The 24,773-nt window shown below is 47.7% G+C and overlaps 2 protein-coding genes across 3 annotated transcripts; one reads left to right on the forward strand and one right to left on the reverse strand.

The window, feature by feature from the left end:
• Positions 1 to 13,208: 13,208 nt before the first annotated feature.
• On the reverse strand, positions 13,209 to 16,384 carry LOC136302928 (translocon-associated protein subunit beta-like; the record flags this gene model as incomplete). Its single annotated transcript, XM_066206507.1, has 3 exons — positions 13,209 to 15,230; positions 16,025 to 16,102; positions 16,262 to 16,384. Coding segments are annotated over 3 exons (312 nt in total), but the record flags the coding sequence as incomplete, so codon positions are not given.
• A 1,409-nt stretch (positions 16,385 to 17,793) lies between these two features.
• Positions 17,794 to 23,417, forward strand: LOC136303072 (translocon-associated protein subunit beta). 2 transcript variants are annotated; one of them, XM_066206684.1, is made up of 6 exons: positions 17,794 to 17,865; positions 19,658 to 19,812; positions 20,744 to 20,842; positions 21,223 to 21,331; positions 21,491 to 21,568; positions 22,362 to 23,417. In XM_066206684.1, exons 2-6 carry the CDS (start codon positions 19,658 to 19,660, stop codon positions 22,470 to 22,472), a joined length of 552 nt encoding a protein of 183 aa, XP_066062781.1. In that variant the 5' UTR covers positions 17,794 to 17,865; the 3' UTR covers positions 22,473 to 23,417. The 2 variants fall into 2 exon arrangements, with proteins under 2 accessions (XP_066062781.1, XP_066062782.1); XM_066206685.1 differs by lacking the exon at positions 17,794 to 17,865 and adding an exon at positions 17,943 to 18,040.
• The last annotated feature ends 1,356 nt before the right edge of the window (positions 23,418 to 24,773 follow it).

Consider the following 24,773-nt stretch of genomic DNA (forward strand, 5'->3'; position numbering starts at 1 on the left):
CTGGTGCCTTGAGGACCAGGTGATTTATTCACCAGCCCTTCCCCACCCCGTGGCTCTCAGCTTCCAACACACTGGTTGGGCTCAGCCACATCACAGCATCTGCACCTGTGTTTTTGCTGCCACACGGCACTATCCTGCTGTCACTGCACCCTTGCCCTCACTTTCACTGTTCTTGGCCTGCTACTGGTAGTTGAAATCTTGCTGGGAGAGAGGAGCGCAGTGTTGGCATCCAGCATCCCCAGTGCTGGGGAGAACAGGGGGCATTGCCACCTCCACAGCCAGCCCTCAACTGCAGAGCAATCTGTTCTTGTTGGCCACCCCACTGCTGCCCACTTTGCTCTTTTCGCTCTCTTCCTCCTCCTTCAGCTGGGCTCACAGCTGGGCACCCATTCTGGAGGGAGTCTCCGGCCCTTTATCATGTCCTTGATGCGCTGCAGCAGCTGCCGCCCTCGCTCCTGGCCCCGCAGCGCCCGCACGGCACCCATCCACAGCCTCGGTGTCTCCTCATCACTGGAGTCCCTGCAGGGGCAGGAGAGGGCAGGGGTGAGCTGCAGCCCACCCCCCCACCCTCTGCAGCCCCCCAGCCTCAGGAGGGCTCCCAGCACCCCTCTGCTCACATCTCCTCATCCCCAGAGTCTGGGTAGCTCAGGGGGGCCATGCAGACAGAGCAGATGTTGTTCAGGGCTTTGTAGCACTCACTGCAATACAACCCTGTGGAAAATGGGGCTGTCAGGGGGGACATGGAATTTTCTGGGGAGAGGGTCCCCAACCTGTTTGGGCTCCTACCTTTGCAGCCAGGTGTGATGCAGGTGCTGAAACCTGGCAGCTGGATGCCCAAGAAGTGAGTGACGTGGGTGAGGGCAGGAGACTTGTGGGAATGGGGTGATGCTCTATGGGTCAATGCCATTCTGGGGGTCCTTGACACAGACCCTCAGGGATACCACTGACCTCTTCCATCCCACTAGGGGTAACCTACCTGTATTCACCATTCTGCTGCCATCAACATACAGTTTTTGCCTGGTTCCTGTAAAGATTCATCCCTTAAATTCTGGCGTCTCGACTAGTCCATGGTGTGCAGCCAGTCATATTGAAAAGGTCCTTGCTTTTCAGTAGGGAGAAAAACGACTTCATTTGAAGTTGATATCACACACATGACTACTTCTCTCCCTGGTCCATTAGCACAGCTTGCTATTTTGCCAGTCAGCTTAGAGAGATCCAGGGACGTCCTTTTGGATTCTGAACAGGCAGCAATGGCATATGGGACTAGTACAGTTAGTGATCATCCCAAAGTGAATTTCTGGGCCTCCTGCATCATTAGGATGGTGACTGCTATGGCCCACAAGCATGCTGACTATCCAGTGTCTTGGAGAAGGATGCCAATGGCCATTGCCAATTTCCAAGAAGCTGTGTCATCCCCATAGAGGCTACTTGTTGCCTTCTGTGCACATATCATGAAAAGGTCGTATCTGGAAGGCCTAAAGCTGATGTTTCCATGAGCATCCTTTATGGTGTTAAAACATTCTCAGGGCCATTCCAGCAATTCTTCAGAACTTTTGACGGAACTAAATATTAGTCCAAAAATTTTGAACTTGCATGGGGCAAAATCCTGCCACTAACAAAACTTCTGTTAGTTATCTTTTAGTCCTATGAACTGCAATTTGTAATATCACTACTTTTTTTCCTTCTCCTAGACCTCATCGTCCTTTTGATACCTTAAAGCTAAGGTATTGGTCTTACATTTTTTTCTGGAAATTCTAGCAAGTCCCAAAATGTTCTGCAGGCTTATGGTCATTTTCAAGGAGTTTTGTTCCTGGTCAGCTTCAGTTAGGATGTCATCTACACACTGTAAAAGAAGAACACTTACTTTTTTTCCATTTTCTACTTCTTTTGCCAAACCACCAAATAAAGTGGGCTTATTTTTGAATCCTTGAGGGAGCACTGTTGAACTGCATCTTTCTTCCAGCCACAGAATGATTATCTCATTCATAGGCAAAGATTGTTTGACCTTGCTTATCTATTGGGATACAAGAGAAAGCATCCTTCAAAGCAAAACAGTAAAATAAGAGTTTGTTTCCAGTGCTGAGGTTAACAAGCCATAAGGATTGGTACAGTTGGGTGTATATCTGTGCATATTTGATTGATTCCTCTTAAACTTGCTGCACTCTGGAGAACAAGGCTTCTTTACCTGGAGCAAGGCATCTAAAAGCCACATTGACATTGTCTGAGTATGCCAAATTGTAAAAATGTGTATGTCAATGACTCCAGACTTTTTTGTGCTTCTGTCTTTATAGGATATTTATTAATTTTTAATGGTTGAACTTCTGGTTCTGAGCTTTTTCTCTTAACTGGAGACATATTCTTTGCTTTACCTCATTTTCCTGTGGCCCATGCGGATCACTGCATTTGAAATGGCATCCAGAATATTTTCTCCAATGTCCTCCATTGGTTTACACATTAACAGGCAGATCTGAGCTTTCCAGCCTGTTGTAGGTGGAATGTGAAGCTGCATGGTATTCTCAGAAAAGGTTTAAGGTTTTGTGCTTTAAAGTTACAAAATACATCTCATCCCAGCAAGGAAAGGGGGCATTATGGCATATATAGAAACAGATGAGTTATTTTAGTGTCACCAACTATACATGCCATGGGTTGTAGGAGTGGCTAAAAAGCTCATTTTCCTGCTAACCCCAACAATCTGTACTGGAACTTTCCTCAGCAGGCCCTTGCAGCAGGTTACTTCTGAAGGTGTGGCTCCACTATCGATACAAAAATCTAGTTTTTCATTCCCCAGCTTTACTGGAACCAGAGTATCCACTGGGAATGCCCTGATATTTTTCCCTGGTCCCCTTCCCTCACTGTCAAAATCCTCCACCATCATATAACATTTACCTCTTATAACTGACCCCTCCTGTCAACAAATTCAAACACATTCAGGCCAAGACCCCCAAATCTTTCCTCTTCTTTCTCCTCTAACACCATTCTTTCTTCTTCCACACTAAAAAAGTTTGGCCCTTAAGTAGTTACACTGCTCTCATCCCATTGATTGATTAAGGCCCACCACCTAGTGTTTCCTTGTGACTTACATGGAGATTGATCCCACTGATCAGTTACACTGATAAATCTACACCTTTTGTAAAAGCAGTATGAAAAAGGAACAACAGTGCACTTGCCAATCCAAGAATTTCATTCACCCATCCATCCTTACTTGAGTATCTCTAGAGCATTGCACTTTGGATTTGCTCACTGCTATGATGCTGAAGAAGATTTGGAGGAGTCCTTGATCATCTGGCTGGTGCCCAGTGGAGTCCTGTCAGTTCTGATTCTCCATTGCCAGGGGCAGCAAGATGATCCAGGCAAGGTCTTACGGCCACCCCAGCTGAGTCACCATAATGGCCCCTGTCCTGGTTTAGGGCAAACTTGGGAGGAAACCTTCAAAGGAGAAAGCAAATCCAAGCGGCCCCTCCCCCAACTGGTCCAGGAAAAAATTTCCTTAGGGGAAAGTGGAAAAAACCTGTTTATTCAACTAGCAAAGTGTTCATAAGCATAAAAATTGAATAAAATTAAACAATAAAACCTCTCACCATCCTGAAGAGAAATAGCAAAATTAAGAAAGTCCTTGCCATGGGTTGTAGGTCAGCTCACCCAGTCTCTTATCTGTTCCTCTGGTGCTGGAAAATGCCATCCTGGGCCCCGGTGGGCCACAGGTGTGAGCTCCGGGTGTTTTTCTATGTTTTCCAGTCCAGAACAGGTTTAAACAGTTCCAAGAAAAAGAAAAAAAAAACAGTCCAGGGAAATTCTCGGCCTCAGCTAGCTAAAAACTAACTAAAAAAGCAAAGGAGAGCTCTCTCTCACTGTCTGTGTGTAGACAGCACAGTACAGCAGCAGAATAAGGAGGAGTGAGTGCAGTTTCTGCAAACAAACTGCGCGCCTCTTCTTTCTCCCTCTTTGCTCTCGGAACCAGTCTTAAAGGTGTAGAACTTAATATCCACCATAAACAGAACAGACAATTGGGAATACAAGCATCACAAATCACCCCAGGACTCCCCCTAAGTGGGTTCTTTCCCATAGAGTGCCAGGAACTGATCCACACCCAGAGTCAGGATATTTGTTTCTTCTGTGTCTGTGCAGAGATGGGTGCTGGGGTGAATTCCAGCAGGTGATGGTGAATCCTCAGGTGCCAGTCACCCTCTTTGGTACACTTCAACGAGCAACAGATCCACACTTCACATAAACACCACAATCTAAAGCTATGGATAAGGTATGGATCATCTGCAGCCCTGGGCTGCAACTTCCTTTGTCTCTTAGAGATCCAGTGCACGAGTATTTACTGCACATGCTCTCTGGGGAAAGGGCATCAAAACCTTCTTTCAAGTTAGTGGGGAGATGGAGATAGCTGCTAGCTGCCGTTCCTAGAGCTTTGGACCATGAAGTCACGTCACTGCAGAGCAGTGTGAGAGTTGGAAAAGGAAGTCAGGACTTTACAAGATGCAAAGGCAATCACACAAGATCTAATTATGCTTCAGCACATTGGTGCTGTGAGCAGCAATGCAGTGTGGAATGACTGTAGAACAGCAATATGTGGTGGCACATACTGCTCACAAACAAAGGCACAGATATGGGAAAAATAACATTTTGATTTCCCAATCATATTCACAGAATCCTGAGGAATGGGATGGAAATATCTTGAGTGAGTCCACAGACTCCAAGGTTGAGCTTTAGCCAGATTTAGCAGAAAGGGAGGTGGTAGAAGCACAACTCCTCATACAAATGGAGGGGCAGAGGGATCTGCTAGATGGAGGGGTGCACTTATATTCCAAAATGGAATTTTTGGTGATCTATCAGAGGAGAAAACAAACTGATATGGATTTTGTGAGCTTGGAATAGTGAGGCTGTGTCTGTCCACTTATTAATTGGTGAAAAAAAAAAAAATTAAGCCCTATAGGCAGTAAGGATCAGACGTACCGTGGATGTGCTCAGTGACAAAGTACCAGGGGTCCTGTTTGACAGGACATTGCCACTCCTATGCCTTATCAAGGGTTGTGTGCAGCAGTTTTAACAGCATATGCTGTTAAACTAGTGCCATTAGTTTCCTGCAGCAGATGGGGACGCCTCACGCTCTTATTACAGGCTCTAGTCTGGATGGGGCAGCAGTAACTAAAAGTATCAAACTACAGCTTTTGAGAGGGGTGCCTGTTTAATTGAAGACCTTGATTACACTAACCATCATAGTCCTACTAGTAACATAGGTGTCCTAGCAAATACCTTAGGGGACATTTGGGCTCTAATTTCAAAACAGGTTGTGCAGGTGGTGAACGAAAATCATCTGGCAAAACTGAAGAATTACCTCATGTGTGATGAGGAAACAAATGTCGAATGATCTTGTGCAAGTCAGTGTCCCATGATTAGAAATAAATAGGATCTTAAAAGCAAAAATGTTTCATCATTGACAGAAGTCAATGCCTATGCAAAAAATTCTTCTCTTTCAACCCCTGTCACCTCACACCAAGACACTATCAGGCAAATGCTATAGCAGTAGAAATGGACCAAGAAGAAAGTTGTTTGGCAATGGACAAAGAAACAAGAAGAAACCTCTGATGCCTGCAAAAATGCTTTGATTGAGCAAGCCAAATTACAGACTCCTAGGCAAGGAAATCCTTTTTGAATTGGAAGTAACAATTCTAGGCAATAAAGTCTTATGAGGATTTTGGCAGACAACTGGGCTGAAAAGTCAGAAAAAATCTCTAGGATTTTGGTCCAAGGCATTACAAGGCTCTGCTATACATAATAACCCAATGGAAAAATGAATTAAAACTGTAATTTAGGCATTGCAAGAAACAGAAAGAATTAGAGGCCAAAATACTGTGACTGTACCTTTAGTATAAAACATGGTGAGGACTGAAATTCTTCCAGATGGCATCTCTTCCAGAATGTTAGAATAAGTAGAATTGTTTACATCAATGGATTCTGTGCTGGGACTGCAACCTATTAATCTAGAAATGATCATTTATATAACAAACCCCGACAATGCAGTATGGTTCTGTACTCCACATTCTCCCCTTCTACATCCTCTGTTAGTATAATATTCCCAAGTTCCTGTATTTTAGGTATCTTTGATAATTTCCTGTGCCTTATTTAGGGGGGATAGCACTGGAACTCTGTTACTGGTATCATAAACATGATTTCAAACATGAAATTGAAGTTCAGTCTGTAAAAGTGCAATTCACAGCCCTTCAATCTCTGCGGGCAATTATCCCATATCAAGTTCCTGAGCCTGGAGCAATATTATCTGGAGGAACTGGGGCAAAACTGTATGTATTACTGGACAGAGATAACACTCCTATCTTCCTTCCTTATCACAAGCTGGTTCCTTGTGCTTTGTAGGCCACACAGCAAACACACACCTTGAATACATTTCTACAAGCACAATATGTAGAAAGTTGTGTGTAGGTTTTCACTGTAACTAACCTATTATTATTCTTTCAGAGTAATGACTATGGAGCAGCTAGCATGTACCTTCATGGAAGGTTTAACTTGGACATCCAGGGCAGTTGGCCTTAAATTTGAGATTAACTGCTCTACACAGAGTAACTTTATAAAACTGATTACTGATGAACTACCTCCCTCCTTGCCACAGGCAGGATGGGAGTTTCAGACAAAATTTATTAGAGAAACCCTCACCTGGTGTCATGAGGTGCAGAAATGCTGCCCTGGCTTTCTAAATTCCTTCTCATAGAGGAGTCTGGGTGTGGCTACATCCAAATCCAATCCCAGGCCCAGATGTGGTCAAAGGTTTATGTCTAAAGGATCATACAGGTGTAACCCTACCTTTATACAACTTTGTCTTGTGGGATTAAGGATGGCTAACCTAATATATTTATATAAATACAATAAATTATTTCTTTAATTCTATTACAATACTGATAATGCTTAGACAAAAAAGACCTTAGTCAGAACTATCTGGTACACAGGACAGGTAGCTGTAGCTTCTAGCATAATGCTCTATTTTTGAAACAATATTGAAGCTATTTCATAAAAGCTAGAAAAACCCCATTTTTAAAGTAGAGATTGATGCTCCTCACCTCTATCAGCAACTGTGGGCAAATCTCTTCTGCTGAGCCTCAAGGTGTAACCCTGAGGGGCATCCCCACTCATGGGAAAGATCTTCACACATACCTTAGTGGGGTGTGCTAGAAGTCCTCACTGTGAAAGTGTGGGACTGGCCTTTTATAGCATGTGACTGTCAGTCACATTCATTTTTAGATTGCGCATTGCCAGACTTACTCAGCAAAATATGCTTTGCTGATGAAGAAGGTGTGATCAGCTCTTTGGTTTCTTCTGTTTGACACTTCTGCCTCTAACTTACATATCAGGGCCTGCACATCCCTGCTGTTCCTGGACTTAGGCAGGGAACTCCTGTCGTGTATATCCTCGTGTACCCTGTACTTTCCTTCTCGGCTACATCAACCATCATGTTCTCTGGATCCCAGAGTCTAAAGCTAAACGGAATTGTTTCCACATAGGCTGAGTTAGAAATATGTATCAGCAAAGGTAGCTGTGGCAGACCTTCCTCCTTACAACTGATAACTTGAATTTGGCAGGCAGCTGAGTGGCAGCCACACTCCTCTTGCAGCCTGTACAAGTACACTGCACACAGAACCACGGTCCTCTGTGGGTTCCTTCTTCGCCTTATATAACATCACATGTTTTCATTCTCCCAGAGGGTGAAATGTCTACCTACTCCTCATACAGAACAATGAGCCAGCACAGGAGCCATCAAGCACACTGCTTCTGCTGTCAAAACCAGTGCTGCGCATTTTCCTTCTCAGATCTACGTACTGTCACATTCTGTATCTCTTATTGTCCAATTCTAAGCCAAAAAATTTTCAACTGCATCTCGCACAGATAAACTGTGTGCCAGGAAAAGAAGCTTTCTTGGACCTTGCCCCTTATGTGTGGAAACTTGTATTTGCTCCACCAGAGGCAACAAATTACGGTGTTTTTTAACATCCTGAGGGAATTCAACATTCTCAAAAAGTTATGTGTCTGAACTGAAGTGGGAGAAGGAGGTGAAAGGTTGGGAAAAATCATCCTCTCCTGTTCTCCCAGTAGGCTGGGTGAAATCATTATTAAAACCCCAGAAGCAGCATCCCAGACCAGGACAGGCAAACAACAACGAATACACATCCAAAATGATCTTGCCGCTGATGTTGACTTTCCATAAACTGATATCACAAAGTGTATCCGCAAAGCAATCTTGGTTTCTCACTCTCCCTGATCTGAAAAAGGACATCCATCATGCGGGCAAAAGGCTCCACATATGCGGACACATATACAAAGTTAGGTGCCACACCCATATGACTAGATCCAGATGCGTAGTGACCAGGGAGTTCTGTACCCAATACACAAATGTTTCGGACAATATTGTGTCTTGGTTTGGGAAGACAGGTATCTGCCAGGTAAAATTACAATCAGAGGCTCTTTGGCAAAGATTTGGGAAATAGGAATAGCAGTTCTTTACTAGTATGTAATACAAAGCAAACAAACACAAAAAAAACCACCCCCCCACCAAACAACTACAGCATTAATGACAAACGACAACAGTACCAAGAACCTTGAGGGCTTTGTTTCACAAAACCCAGGGCAGTTTGGTTTCGGTGCTTCTGCAGGATTTTCAGAGCACTAAGCTGAAACAGTGGAAAAGTCCCGGGCTGGTCGCTGGGATGGCAGGGTGTCCCGGCAGGCAGGGGCAGGATGTCCCGGCAGCGCAGGGGGTGCAGGGTCACGCTGTAGCAAGAGGAGCAGTGCCGAAGAAAACCGAAGGAGAGGCAGGGCCTGGACCAGCTCCTGCAGGTGGCAGAGAAAACTCAGGATTCAGGCCAACCCGGTGATAGTAGATTTCCCAGGACTGGATCCCTTTGGCCACAGTGAAACTCCTCCAGCCAGCAACAGCCGTTCTCTGCTCGGCGTGCTCTGCGGCGGCTGAGATCCTCGAGGAGCGGCAGACACGCGTCTCCCCGAACGCCGGAGAAAGAAAAGCCCCGCAGCTGCCTCAAGCTTTGTCTTTTACCTGCGTTATCTCCCCCTTCCACCTTTGTCCACCTCTTTGTTTCGGTTAAGTACTCTCAAGTATCTAACACTTGGTCTCCTTGGTAACTTGTGGGGAAAAAATTCTTTAGAGAAAGAAGGAACAAACCTAACCCCCAACATATTGTTATTTTGTCACTTTCTCTCTCAAGCGCCTTTAGTTGTGTGCCAAATTTGTCTTAGCTTAAGACTATTTACAAGGTGGAGCCTGGGAAACAAGCTACCTCTCCTTTAGTTTTAAGCACTCATCTTTCAACAGAAGAAGAGACAAATGTGAAAAGATAAAAGTGAAAAAAGTTTACTAAAAAACAGAACATCAATTAATAAGGAAACAGCAGTAACTGAAAATACAAAGGCTCTATAACAAAGACTGAAACATCAAAACCAAAACGTCAGAGAAGCCCCTCCCCCAAGATGGGGCTGCCTTATCGGCTGCGTGGCCCAAGGACAAAGACAATGTCACAGGGAAGCCCCCTCCCCCAGTATGGCAGCCTCCATAGAAGACCATGTGGCCCAGGGGACAAAGACAAGATGAAGGAGAAGTCAACTTCTTCTGACAATATGGTGGAGAGGGGGAAGAAAGGAAAAACAGCACAGCAAAGGAACTTCCAGGTTTACAGAACTCCCTCTTCCCCCCTAAAAAATTACCAGCGTGAAACAGGGACAGAAGTAAAACCTGGAAGAACCCTTTTCTTGTCAAGCTGAGGAGATGGGTCAGCAAGACAGTGCAAGGCAACGGAGTGGAGGAAGGACAAGGGAAGAACATAGAGGGGTCCATAAAGAAATGCAAGGTTGAGGTAGGCATGGGAAGGCAAATCAAAGGACAGGCAAGCCTTGCAAGAGAAGGCCAGGAATGAAGGCAGTAGACAGGTCAAGAGGGAGATAGCTATGCAAGGTAGTGCAAGGCAAGTAAGGGGTTGGGTTTCCAAGGCAAAGCAAGCAAAAAGTATGTCCAAGGATTGCTCATACACAAAAACTTCCAGGACAGACTGGTCTACCTGGCATTAATCTCTTTTGGGCTTCTTCTCATCTGCACCTGAAACACTGGGGCTATGTGCTTTACTTCCTATGGAAAAGAACTGTCATTCTCCTCCAGGAGCTCATGGCTGAAATTTTGATTTCACCTCCAAAATGCAATACATCCAAGGATTGCTCCCAGATGAAAGCTGCCAGGACAGATGGGTCTCGCTGGCCTTGGCCTCCCCTGGGTTCCTTCTCATCTACACCTGAAACTTTGGGCCTAGGTGATTTCCTTCCATAGCAGGGCATCTCATCCTCCCACTAGGGCGGTGATTATCTATGGTTTGTTAACCAGTCAGATAACTCAAACAGGACAAGTTGTCCTGTAGGGAATTATTCTGGCACCATGGGTTTAACACTGGTCTGGCATCTCCCAACTGCCAATAAACATTTTACTGTTGAAGTGAGATCTGGCAACAGAAGTCAGATTTTTGACTGACAGACACCTCACTTTACGAACTCTAAAAGCCACACCAAACTTTCACAAGGCAGAAATCTTCTATACATTTCCATGGAAATGTGTGGAGTTTCTCTTGTGAGTAGGGACACCTACTTCACAGTTACTCCCCAGGGGTTAAGTGAAGGAATCTGTGTACATTATTGTCATTTTGGTTCTAAGTTACATTTGCCTCCTAATCAATACTCTTTCTAGCTTTAATATAGTTACCTTGATGTAGTGCACTGTTTCATGTTATGCTATAATCTACTAGTAGGTCTTTAGTTTTCTACTGTGTAGTAAGTAATTCTGATTAGGATCTTTCATCTGTTGTCTCTTGTCTGTTTAATAAACAACAAATTTTTATAAATAGATCTAATTTGCCATCATTAGAACTTGAAGTCCAGAGCGATCCTTTAAATTTAAACTGTTACCAATATCTGAGGCTTGTCTGAAACTTCCACATGTCACAGGAAGCCCTCCTATGGTCATCATTGTCATTCCGGATATTATCATTCAGGAGCCCATAGATGAAATTGGATTCCACGTCCAAAATTCCATACATCCAAGGATTGCTCCCAGACAAAAGCCAGATTCATTCTCTGTGAGGTAACCACCCCTGAAATTTTGATTCCACCTCCAAAATTCATTATGTCCAAGAATTACTCCCAGACAAAAAGAGAAAGGACAGAAAGATCTTCCTGTGGGGGCCAGGGGGACAGTTTTCAGTGCTTGGCTTCCCCCACTGGGTGTTCCTTCCTCCCCTGAGTGCAGAAGATACCAAAATCAGCAGAATCAATACCAGCTGAGTCCAACCAAGCTGAGGGAGGGCCCAGCGAGTGGCAGGAAGAGGCAGCGAAGTGCCAGAACTGACCTGTACAAACACTGCTGCTGTCACTGAGAGGGAGCAGGGAAACTGATACTGCAGGTCTGGTGCTCACTAGGCAATTCCATCTGCCCCCCATCTGCCGTTAGAATTACTCCATAAGCCCCTGACATCCCGGGGTATTTTTAGTTCCAGGGGGTAAGAGTTGAGCCAGGAGAACCTTACCATCATCTTGTCTTTGTCCTCCTAGGCCACATGAGCTGCTAAAGGAAGCAGAAGCCATTTTATCTTTGTTACAAGGGGGTTACTTAACACCTTGATTTTTGCTGGTTAAAACATTTTCCTTTATTTTGTACAATTTCTTTCCATTGTGTATGTCTCATTCTGTTGCTTTGTGATGTTATTTTTTGATAAATTCTTATTTTCCAGTCATCATCACTGATTTATTGTCCCTCCCTTGATGGCAGGCAGGGAAGGACAGTGGCATGTTAGGAGCATAGCTCCTCGTTGGTTGTTGAAACCAACACAGACACCTTTTGGGGGTGGAAGTCCCCTGTGACCCCCTCATCCTCCTCACACCTGCTCTTCCACTACACTATTGCCCACCCCCCACTCTGACATTTGGATGTCCCAATAGATATAATCTCACGCAACTTGCCAAAGAGGCAGAAAACAAGGGAAAGAGCTCTGACCAGCAGATCATTTTTAACAATGCCATTCAAAATGGACAAACTCCCCTCCTGCAAAAAAAGGGGAGGTATCCCCTTGCCAATATTTCCAGTCCTTGTACTGATGCTTTACATCACACTTGACCAAGTCAATAAAACTGGAACTGAAGTGTAAAACTTTAAAGAGTAAAATAAAGAACAAATCTCAGTAATTCACTTTATCCTGAGGAGGGGTGTGTGTGGTTATACACATGCAGTAAAAATACTCCTATGACAGAAGTCTTTGATTGTCCTTTAGCATTAACTGAACTTGCACAGCTGTAAATTGTTACCAATAAATTTTCCATCCCTAAAATACACAGTTTTTCCCTGACTAGGTAAAATGTTTTGATTGAGCAAGCAAATCAAAACATTTTTGTTACTAACTTTGTGTTACAGAGTTAGGAGAGACATCTGGCCAGATGCACTGCGCAAGAGAGATGCTGCTGGGACATACACCATTGGAAGGGAGACCATTAGTGCAGACGTAATGCAAGCAACTTTTGGAAGACATGCTGCACTGGGGTCTCTTTCCAACCAAAGTCAAAACTACACACTGGAGGGCAGCGGTCTCTGATCCTTCAATGGAGCTTTCAGAGGGTGGAGGGGTCTGAAGAAGCCGCATCAACTAATCAGGCACCATTCCTGCAGCTGGCAGGTTACTCTATCATCTGCAAGAAAACTCCCTCCCCAGGTCAGAATCACACTGGACACCACAGAGGTCTTCCACATCAACCCTGCCCTCAAAAGCTCCACAGCCTTCTGCTCACCTGCTCTGATAGGATGGAGCAGCTGTCATTGCTGGTGCCACCAAAGTTACCAGAAGACAGAAAACTACCACTGCACTTGAGAGAAATCACCAGCCCTGAGCTCCTCCTCACTATGACCCAGCTCAGCTCAAATACCCATCCAATTCCAAAGGCTGCCCACACTGCACTTGCAAAGCCAAAGATAAATACTTAGATGCCACGTGTTTCTCTGGTCTTAGACACTGACCCAGCCAACAACCACATCACCTTCTTGGAACCCCTTCTAACTGTGTGGCTTCACCCCTCCTTAACCTAAGTCAGATGCTAGAGCTGGGATTAAATGTTCGAGAGACACAGTTTTTGTGTTCAGACTCAGATGTTTATTAATTCTTATCTATAGTACAGTCTCACAAGTTATGAGTTCTAGCTAACAAGGTGAAAAATGGCTCTATCTCTTTCCAAGGTCTTTTGTCCAATTAACAAAGGACACCTAAATTATTTTTACTTTTAACCCAACAACCAAACACCCATGGTCCGCAATGCGGATTTTTTCACCCAATTAAAATACACCACCCAAACCCATGAAGAAGGCGGCGAAAGAAGTTAGCCTACACCCTAAAGCCTCCTTCTCGCTTTATATATATTATATATATATATATACATATTCTCTCTCTATATATATTATTCTATATATATTCTATATATATGACTATAGTCTAAAGCCTTAAATTCTAAGTTTTCCATGCTGTGATATTACACAATTCTATTCAAACTACACACCCATAATCCCAGTGCTATCAGTCAACTTTGGAAGCCTGTTCCACAGCCTCAGGTCAAATGTAGTGGTCTCTTGAGGGTCAGTGCCTATTAGCACAGAAAGCCTAAAATTCTCAGCTTCCAGGTTTCCAATAGTCAGAGTCTTCCAGAATACAGTTATGTGGGTGGCAATGGAGCTGTGTGATCTCCTGGCCTGAAAGCCACCACATACTGACCAAGACAGATACTTACTGGGGAGGAATTAAACATTTCCCAAAAATCCCCTTGCTTCACAGAAAAAGATCTGAGGTTCTAAAAGCCAGGACAAGTCTTGTACACAGTGTCTCAAGACTGTGAGCAGCCTGTCCTGGCTGCAGCAAATCACGCGGGGGCAGGGCGGGGGGGGGTGTCATGTGGGAGACAGAATAGTTAAGTGGCCTCAATAGCCAACACAGATTGGACCTCTGTCCTGTTTTTCATTGTCTGCAGCTTGGAGAATTTCTCCCTGAGGCAGAAGGGAAAGAAGAAAGTGGCTGTAGGAAGAGCTGTTGGCACAGGCTGGGAGTGGGGACCTCCAATAAAAGGATTTGAGGCAGCACATGCAGCCAAATGAGAGGGCCGTGGATCGATGCACATGAGCTGTTCATCTATGTATGTGTAAGGGGAAAAAATGTGTACAGAAGAGGGCCCCGGGGCCCTTTTCCCACCAGAGGCAGCTGCCAGAAGAACAAGGGCACAGAGAAGCTCTCAAGGCATCCAGCAGGGCTGAAAATACCAGCAGGTTTGTTTTGTTACTGACTACACGAGGGAGGTTAGGACATGTCATGATCCACTGTCAGCAGAAAGCTGGAGCCTGTCTAGGGGAGGGGGGTGTGGATAGGTGTAGTTAAGCAGAGCGTCCCCAGTGCAGGAAAGGAGAATTTCCCAGCCTCTGCACCTGATTCTTGAGGAATTTAACCCTGAAACACTCCAGCCTCATTGCTTTATAAGCCCACCATGGAGCTGGGCAGGCTGGTGGGCCAGAGAACAGCATCAACAGGCCAAAGCAGCAGGTCTGACATGCTCTATCAAATCAGGTCTGCCGTGTCACCAGAGCAAGCTCCGTCCCACAAGGCAGGCAGAACCCGGAGGGGGCCCTGAGATACGACACCCTGCAGAAAACTGCAACAGGCAAATGGGAGCTGGAGGCAGCACAGGGGGCAGAGCCCCACACACAGGCCGCTCTGGGCACTGACACGCTGCTCCCTATTGCTGCGACTGCAGAGGACAGAGGGATTCTGCCTCCAAAGGGGCTGGACAAGGCAGTTTGGGACTTTTGGTTGTTTTTTTTTTCTTTTTGTTTGTTCCTCCTTTAGAACACAGAGGACACCTCCTCGCTGCTGCTGCTGCTGCTGCTGCAGCCCCCGAATCCTTTGCCCAGAGAGCTGAAGCACGGCCCAGGCAGCACCTCGCACGGACGGTGCCATCCCGACCCGGGTGCTGTTCTTGCGGGTTCTGGGTTGTCCTTTCCTGAGCTCTGCGGTGCTGGTGGCATTTGACTCTGCTCAGTTCTTTTTGGTCTTGGGGGTGTCGTACTTCCTCTTGCTCGAGTACCAGAGCAGCAGGGGGATCCCGATGGAGGGGAGGGTCATCACGCCAAATGCCGCCCAATCCAGCTAGAGGGAGAAAATTTATTATTGTATTTATATTATATTGTTTATATTATACTTATAATAGATTAATAATATATATTAATATATATTTATGCATATTGATATTATTTTATATTATATCCTATTATATTATTTATATTGTTAGAGAAAAGCCAAAACAATCCAGGCCAGAGGAGTCTTAGAGCAGTGAGGTCAGAGGAGGAGAGCAAGGGGAGACTTGACACTGTCTGCAGCTTCCTCACGCGGGGAAGCAGAGGGGCAGGCTGTGCCCTTGGTGACCAGTGACAGGAGTCGAGAAGAGTGCCCGCAGCTGTGTCACAGCAGGTTTAGGCTGGATATTAAGAAAAGGCTCTTCTCCTAGAGGATGGTCTCCTAGGCACTGGAAGAGGCTCCCCAGAAAAGTGGTCACAGCACCGAGCTTGACAAGAGCTCAAGGAGTTTAGACAGGGCCGACAGGTACATGGTTGGGATTCCTGGGGTTGTCCTGTGCAGGGCCAGGAGTTGGACTCCACGATCCTTGTGGGTCCCTTCCAGCCTAGGAGGTTCTAAGAGTCTACCCTCAGATTTTCTGGCTCAAATCCCACAGTGCAGTTCCTTCACAGAGGGAGCTGAGATGGAAACTCAGCTGCTTCTGTGACAGTCCTGTGGAGAACTAACAGAAATTAACTCCAGCTCCTGCTGGAGCTCTCTAGGTGACTGCAGGGCAAGCCACACACACCACGTGCAAGCAGGAAGCCATAGCACTGGGCTGCGGCTGCCGTGGTGCACTTTTCCATTATCAATTGAAAGGTACTTACAAAGTGAGGGGAGAATCTTCTGTCAAAGTCGCGCTGAGCCAGGATTCCTCCCTGCCCGGGAGCACTAGTGAAGCCAACCTGGAAAAGGCAGGGAAAAGACAGGCTTTGCCACCTTTCCTCCTCGCTCCAGAACCGGGCAGGGTGAGAGCACACGGGGGACGCGCATCATCCCCGACCACGCAGCTCCAGGAGCGCGGTCAGGTGTGTCTGCAGGGGTCCCATAAATCAACCACTTACCACCACCTGTGCACCCTCCTGTGCCAGGTACGTGATGGTGGCAGAGGTGAAGTTGAAGTAGCCAGCTTTGAGAGGCCGTAGAACCACAGTGTGGGACACGTTGCTCGCTCTGGGAGCCAGACGTTAAGGAAAATGGTTGTATTTCATCACAGGAAGAAAAGTGAGGAGATAGGAAAGAGCAGCCTGGAGCCAGGTGCAAAAGTCAGTGCTGCTGACAGATCTGAGTCCTCCTGGTCACAGCCAGATCCACCTGAGGCTGACCCAGCTGCTCCTCGCAAGTCTGTGTGTGTGTGAGGAGCAGTACCAGGGTGGGTCCTGAGGCCTTTCTCCCACCAGAGGCATTTGCCCGAGAGACACAGGTAAAGGGGAGCTCTCGGGGCTTCCTCAGGCACGGGAAACACCAACGGGTTTTTATGTTAGTGGCTTTGTGTGATAGATATTGTAGGATTAAGTTGTGTTTTCTTTTTATGATACTTTATATACCTATATAGAGTTAGTTTGTGTGTTACTGTATAATGTTTTAAGCCTAAGGAATGCAGGGTTCTGGGAAGACATTCCTCGGCCGAATAGCAGAGAATCACCCATCATCGAAAGAAAGGAAGGCACCACCCATGGGTGATGGAGTTGAGCACTGCCATCATTGGCCAAGCGCTCAGCACCCCATATCCATCATCCCAATCTCATCAAAGACATACATGTCAATACCTGGTTCCAGTAAAATCAGACAAAAGTTTATGTCTCCGCGAAAAAAACTATTCACCAAAATCACATCCAGAAAAGAAACCAGATGAATATGAATCCAAGACCATACACACAAAAGAACCGATGAAGTAATCGGTTGCACTAGCCCGGGAACTGTATAAAAATGGACCCTGCACTCTCCGAATTTGTGAACCAAAGGGGGATTCTGTATTACAGGGGGCAGGATCTGCGGTTCACCCAGTGCCGATTCCCGGGATCGGAACTGAGCTTTGGTTATGGTTCTATCGGGGTTTTTCTATTTCTAAAATTCTTGATTTTTGGTTCGCATCAATAAATTTTGTTATTAATATTTTTAATTCACGGATTCGGCTTATTATTTATAACACTTTGCACTAGGGAGGTCGGACACGTCCTGTTCCGCGGGCAGGAGAAGGCCACAGCCTTTCTGGGGTGAGTGAGTCAAGCAGGGCGTCCTCAATGCAGGAAGGGAGACACTAGGCTTCTGTGCACCTGATTCTTGAGGAATTTTGCTCTGCTCCTTCTCCTTCACTCCTCCCTCACTGCTTTACACATCCCCCACGGACCTGGGCAGGCTGCTGGCGTGGGCAGAACAACTTGTCGTGCCGAAACACACCTGCTGCTGTTCGCCAGAGTCTTAGTAGAGCCCCGGCCCGGCACGCCGCCCCGCCGCTACCTCCACGCCGCTCTCCGCGCTCTACCACCAGCGGGCGATGGGGCGGTGCAGGAAGCGTGCTCTGCGCAGGCGCGGAGTCCCTGCGTGTGTGCGGGCGTAAACTCCATTTCCCAGAGGGCTAAGGGTCCCCGTAAGGCGTCGTTCTTGTGCGTCATTTCCGCCGCGGCTGCGCTGACTCGTCTTTGCGGCGTTGGCGGCGGGAGAGACGGTGAGGGGCGGGGGGCTGGGGGCCGCTCGAGGCTGTGTCCTCGGGCCTCCGGACAGAGTGGGGGGCGCTGGGAAGGGCCTGTAGGAAAGGATCGGCCGTGGGCTCTGAGGGGCCAGGAAGGACCGACCGGTTTCTGGCGCTCGAGCGTCAGACTCGGGGTCTTCCGCGGGCAGCGGTGGGTGAAACCGGACGGTTCCCTGTTGAGAGGCGTCCCTGAGCCCCTCTGGGCCCCTGGGCTTCGTGAGGGGCCGGGAGCAGCCCGGGCTGCACGCGCTGGTGTGCGGCTGCAGCAGGGCAGGGGACTGGGGGGAAGGAAGGGGCTTCTGGCACCCGCACTGGGACGGGCTGGGCAGGCGGGTCCGTGCCAAGCCCAGGAGGTTCAGTGAGGCCAAGGGCAGGTGCTGCACCGAAACACAGACAGACTGGGGAGGAATGGATGGAGAGCAGCCCGGGGGAGGATGTGGGGGCATGGGTTAACAAGAAGTTCAGCATGCCGTGGCAACGTGCACTGGGGGCCCAGAAACCGAACACTGTCCTGGCCTCATCCCCAACAGCGTGGGCAGCATGTGAAGCGGGCGGTTCTGCCCCTCTGCACTGCTGAGACCCTCCCCTTGCAGAGCTGCCTCCCGCTCTGGGTTCCCCAGCACAGGAAGGACGTGGAGCTGCGGGAGCGATTCCAGAGGAGGCCGTGGAGGTGATCCAGGGACTGCAGCCCATCTGCTCTGGACGCAGGCTGGGCGAGCTGGGGGTGTTGAGCCTGGAGAGGACAGGATTCCAGGGAGATCCTAGAGCCCCTTCCAGGGCCTAAAGGGTTTCCAAGAGAACTGGAGAGGGACTTTGGACGAGGGCCTGGAGTGAGAGAACAAGCCTTCCAGCTGCCAGAGGGCAGAGTTAGATGGGATATTGGGAAGCAACTGTTACCTGTGAGGGAGGTGAGTCGCTGGCACAGGCTGTCCGGAGAAGCTGTGGCTGCCCCATCCATGGAAGTGTCGAAGGCCAGGTTGGACAGGGCTTGGAGCAGCCTGGTCTAGTGGGAGGTGTCCTTGCCCATGTCAGGGGGCTGCAGTTGGATGGTCTTTAGAGTCCTGTCCAACCCCAACCACCCTGTGACTGTGGAGGGCAGAGGGCCTGATATTGAAGCAGTTTTGGCATTTAAAAGCCCCATCAAGTGTCCTCACTGGTCACATCTGTAGTGTTCCTGTTGTCTTCTTGTCCTCTCACTCAACAGGGTGGCTTCCGAGGCACTGTGTTCGGACAAGTCGGGACACAGGGGCCCGAAGCAGGGACTTGTGCGGGGCATCATAAAAGCCACAGGAGGGAGTTGGTGGTTTCTCAGTGGCTGGAAATAGGAAAGAATAAATGTTGGAAGTGAGGAGCTGGTGCTTTCTGGGAAGAACTAACTCTATTGTGTAAGACAGTGCCGGAAAGTTGCCAGGCTTTGCAAGGGCAATTAACTGTTAGTTGCTAAAACTGATGAAATTGTTAATTGCCAAAGCTTTTGCTCTGGAAATTACTAGAAGAGGCTTAGTGATCTGAAAGCTTTGCCCATTACTGAGATGTGCAGGGCCAGGGGTTGGACTCGATGATCCTGAAGCATCCTTTCAACTCAGGATGTTCCATGATTCTGTAAAGGGGAGCAATACTGGCCAGGGCTTTGAAAGGAGAGAAGACCATCGACTTTTCTTTCATGGCTGCAGGTCTGGGGCACTGCTGTGCCAATTCTTACATCCTCACAGGCAAGTGTTCAGAGATTTCAAATGATCAGTGACGTTCCATTTCTTGGCGTTTCTAGATGAAGCTCCCGCTTCTTGCCGTGTTTGCCCTGGTGTTTGTGGCTCACTGCGAGGATGGCGCCAGGCTCCTGGCCTCCAAATCCCTGTTAAACAGATACGCAGTGGAGGGCAAGGACTTGACTTTGCAGTACAACATCTACAACGTTGGCTCCAGGTAAGCCCTCTCCAGGCTTCAATACGGACCACGAAGGCTTCAATACGGACCTGTGTGGCTGCAGGGTACAGGGCGATTTCTGAGCTCCATGATGAGCTGTTGCTTTTGCGCCCTCTAACTCTCATCCTTCCAGCAGTGCCTGAAGGATTGACCCTGAAATTTGCCTTTTCCTTCCTCTTCCATTGTCCCTGCTTCCACCTTGTGGCTGCTCAAGCGGTCAGTCCAGCTTGGGGTATAGTTCCTGTGGTGTCCTGTGACACTCTGCTCCCCATGCATGCAGCTCCTTTTCTTGGCTTTGTGAGCTCTTTTTTACGTTTATTCATTTTAATGAAAATTCCTTTCTGCTATCAGGACTTAACTATGGACCTGAGAAAGATAAAACAAAACTTCCGCAGTGCTGGTAGAAAGCTTCATTCGCAGAATGAAAAGCTGATTGGACAAAATGCAGGACACTGTTAAAGTGCTTTGGGGTTTTGGTTTTTAGATTTTTTTTTTTTTTTCTTTAAGGCAGAATAATGCATGCTGAGTGCAGTACTGCTAAGAGAAGAATATATGGTGCTGTAATGTTGGATTCACACAACATCAATGAGATACTGTAATTCTACATGTGGGATTTAGTTATTATTTAGGCTTTCGTGTGTATCCGTGGAATGGTATCTGAAGTTCAGCAACCTGTCAAATCCTGTTGTGGAAAAAACAGTGTTTTCCTGTCCTTGTGGTTGTTTCTCTCAACTTTGCCTTCCTCTCTCTGCAGTCTCCCTGTAAGACACCTCAACTCTCCTCCACATCTTGTACTGGTGACATTTCACCTTTCAAAAATCAGTTCTTCCATTTGGTCAGGATGCAACTGTCAGTGCACTTTGCTGCAGAGCCTGTGAGCAGATGGCAGATCTTAAGGTTCTCGTCTCACCCCTCTCTTTGTTGTGCTTAGCGCTGCCCTAGATGTGGAGCTGTCAGATGATTCCTTCCCCCCAGAAGACTTTGGCATCGTCTCTGGCATGCTCAGCGTCAAGTGGGACAGGATTGCTCCGTATCTTTTAATGTTCTGAAATTCTCCCAACTCCCTTTCTTGGCCCTGAGCATCCTGCAGCTTTGTCCTGTCTTCATCTGCTGTCTGGAAAATGCCTTCCAGAGCCTGGACAGGGTGCCGAATCCAAACCCTTGCTCTTCTGGATGGTGCAGTATAAAAATAAAGTTCCTTGCAGATGGGACCCGGTCCCGGGGTAGTTCCTCTGCCTGGGGAGGAGCAGCTGGCTCAGCCTCAGGTGGATCTGGCTGTCAGTGACCAGGAGGACTCAGATCTGTCAGCAGCACTGACTTTTGCACCTGGCTCCAGGCTGCTCTTTCCTATCTCCTCACTTTTCTTCCTGTGATGAAATACAACCATTTTCCTTAACGTCTGGCTCCCAGAGCGAGCAACGTGTCCCACACTGTGGTTCTACGGCCTCTCAAAGCTGGCTACTTCAACTTCACCTCTGCCACCATCACGTACCTGGCACAGGAGGGTGCACAGGTGGTGGTAAGTGGTTGATTTATGGGACCCCTGCAGACACACCTGACCGCGCTCCTGGAGCTGCGTGGTCGGGGATGATGCGCGTCCCCCGTGTGCTCTCACCCTGCCCGGTTCTGGAGCGAGGAGGAAAGGTGGCAAAGCCTGTCTTTTCCCTGCCTTTTCCAGGTTGGCTTCACTAGTGCTCCCGGGCAGGGAGGAATCCTGGCTCAGCGCGACTTTGACAGAAGATTCTCCCCTCACTTTGTAAGTACCTTTCAATTGATAATGGAAAAGTGCACCACGGCAGCCGCAGCCCAGTGCTATGGCTTCCTGCTTGCACGTGGTGTGTGTGGCTTGCCCTGCAGTCACCTAGAGAGCTCCAGCAGGAGCTGGAGTTAATTTCTGTCAGTTCTCCACAGGACTGTCACAGAAGCAGCTGAGTTTCCATCTCAGCTCCCTCTGTGAAGGAACTGCACTGTGGGATTTGAGCCAGAAAATCTGAGGGTAGACTCTTAGAACCTCCTAGGCTGGAAGGGACCCACAAGGATCGTGGAGTCCAACTCCTGGCCCTGCACAGGACAACCCCAGGAATCCCAACCATGTACCTGTCGGCCCTGTCTAAACTCCTTGAGCTCTTGTCAAGCTCGGTGCTGTGACCACTTTTCTGGGGAGCCTCTTCCAGTGCCTACGAGACCATCCTCTAGGAGAAGAGCCTTTTCTTAATATCCAGCCTAAACCTGCTGTGACACAGCTGCGGGCACTCTTCTCGACTCCTGTCACTGGTCACCAAGGGCACAGCCTGCCCCTCTGCTTCCCCGCGTGAGGAAGCTGCAGACAGTGTCAAGTCTCCCCTTGCTCTCCTCCTCTGACCTCACTGCTCTAAGACTCCTCTGGCCTGGATTGTTTTGGCTTTTCTCTAACAATATAGATAATATAATAGGATATAATATAAAATAATATCAATATGCATAAATATATATTAATATATATTATTAATCTATTATAAGTATAATATAAACAATATAATATAAATACAATAAAAATTTTCTCCCTCTAGCTGGATTGGGCGGCATTTGGCGTGATGACCCTCCCCTCCATCGGGATCCCCCTGCTGCTCTGGTACTCGAGCAAGAGGAAGTACGACACCCCCAAGACCAAAAAGAACTGAGCAGAGTCAAATGCCACCAGCACCGCAGAGCTCAGGAAAGGACAACCCAGAACCCGCAAGAACAGCAGCCGGGTCGGGATGGCACCGTCCGTGCGAGGTGCTGCCTGGGCCGTGCTTCAGCTCTCTGGGCAAAGGATTCGGGGGCTGCAGCAGCAGCAGCAGCAGCAGCGAGGAGGTGTCCTCTGTGTTCTAAAGGAGGAACAAACAAAAAGAAAAAAAAAACAACCAAAAGTCCCAAACTGCCTTGTCCAGCCCCTTTGGAGGCAGAATCCCTCTGTCCTCTGCAGTCGCAGCAATAGGGAGCAGCGTGTCAGTGCCCAGAGCGGCCTGTGTGTGGGGCTCTGCCCCCTGTGCTGCCTCCAGCTCCCATTTGCCTGTTGCAGTTTTCTGCAGGGTGTCGTATCTCAGGGCCCCCTCCGGGTTCTGCCTGCCTTGTGGGACGGAGCTTGCCCTTGTTACGGATGGGTAATGCGATGCGATGGTTTACTCTCCTAATTAAGGGATGTATGTTAGAGAAGTTTTATTGATATATACTTACGTTGTTGAGGTTTGTTTGGATGTCGTCTGTTCTCCCCTTAGTCCCCTTTCCTCCCCATGGTTGCCGAGACGGCCGTGGTAGGCGGAAGACTTGAAAAGAAGGCGTGTACCTGTGCCCCTTCCTGGGGCATTTGGGAGGAGGGACGGCTTGTTTACTAGGAGGCTCAGCATGGCAACACCTACCCTCCAATCAAGTTGCAAGAAAGAAGCCTCCACCAACAAATGGCAAAGAAGACTTCATTGGCAGGGTTTGCTAATGCAACGCCCTGGGCTACAAAAGGCGGAGCAGCCATTTTCTTGACAAGTTCATAGCTGCCAGGTCGCCAAGTCGCAGCGTGCTGTCCTTTTTCCTTAAGTCCGTTGTTGTATTTTGTTAAGGTTTTTAGTAAACATTTGAAATTTTCAAAAGTGAGCCTCGTTTCTCACACTCTGGTGACACTACAGACCTGATGTGATAGAGGATGTCAGAGCTGCTGCTTGCCCAAAAGGGGCACTAAGGAAGGTGTCTGTTGGTGTTCTCTGGGTAGCCTTGATGTGTTTTGTTGAGCAGAGTACTGTGTTCTTGCTGTTCTTTTTTGTTCTACACACGGTGGAAGTGTGTCGAGGTATTGAGGATTTCATAATAATATAAAAGGAACACCATGACAGATGCCTTCCTTGTACCACCTTGTGTCTTGGTTTAGAAACAAATTCTAGGAGAAAGACAGTCTAAAGTTTTTCTTGTAAGAAGGAGGGCTTCAATAAGTCCTCTATCTTCTGCCAATGCGAAATGGATACTAGGGGATGAAGGTGAAAACAATCCTGTTTATTAACAAAAAAAAAACCCAAAACAACAACAACAAAAAAGGCGCTGCAAGGCTTGGAAAGAAAGATAAAAAAGGGGAAAAAAACTGAAATTCACACCCCACCTCGCCTTGTGACCGAGGCAAAGGTGACAACTGCCCTTCTTTGTCTATGGGAAGGGGAGGAGAGAGAGTTCACAGCAGCTGGGAGGGAACCTGTTGGATTTTTGGTGTGGGTCTTTTTGCAGCAGCTGAAGTTGGTGGATTTTAATGTCCTTTCTCAAGTCGGTTCACCTCCTCCAAGGCCTCAGCTTTGGGGTGGTCCCGCCAGCTCCCCACACCAACCAAAAAAGAAAAAAAACAGGCAAGTTCAAAACAAACAGTTCAAAAGAAAAAAACTAAACCGCTGAGAGGATTCCCAGTACTGCCTCCAGGCTAGGGGAAGGGAAGGAAAAAAACCATTTTGCTTTAGGCTAGCAGCAAAAAACCCCCCCTCAATCTAAAAAAAGGAACAGTGGAACAATGTAGCATCCCGGTCCACACTGTCCGGAGCACCCAGAGAGAGCTTGAACAGAGCCCCAGGAGCTCAAGGCTCCCCACCCCCTAGGCCCATCTTAAAGCTACAGTTTTAGCATTCGTTTTCTGGGCATAAAGCCGATGATAAGGGATAGAGCATCGTCATAACTTCACCCCAAGACACCTTGGTTGTACCACTGTGCTCAAAGCCAGGTTGCCTGCAGAGTGCAGTGCGCTGTAAATCTCTTCAGCCAGGCTCACAATGGGATTTCTGCTTCTGTGGGCTCTTGCAGAATCAGAGTAAAGTGATAATGGAAAAACAGAGTAACAGACTGCTTTTAATCCAAAGGGCCTTAAAGACTATCTTGGTCCAACCCCCTTCCAAAAGACCAAGTTGCTCTGAGCCTTCTCCCAGCAGGCCTTGAACACTGCCAGGAATGGGGCAGCCACACCTTCTCTGAGTCAC

This window comes from Chamaea fasciata, unplaced genomic scaffold (genome assembly GCF_029207755.1).
Source record: "Chamaea fasciata isolate MVZ Bird 193981 ecotype frontalis unplaced genomic scaffold, bChaFas1.0.hap1 SCAF_31, whole genome shotgun sequence".
Classification (NCBI taxonomy): Eukaryota; Metazoa; Chordata; class Aves; order Passeriformes; family Sylviidae; genus Chamaea; species Chamaea fasciata.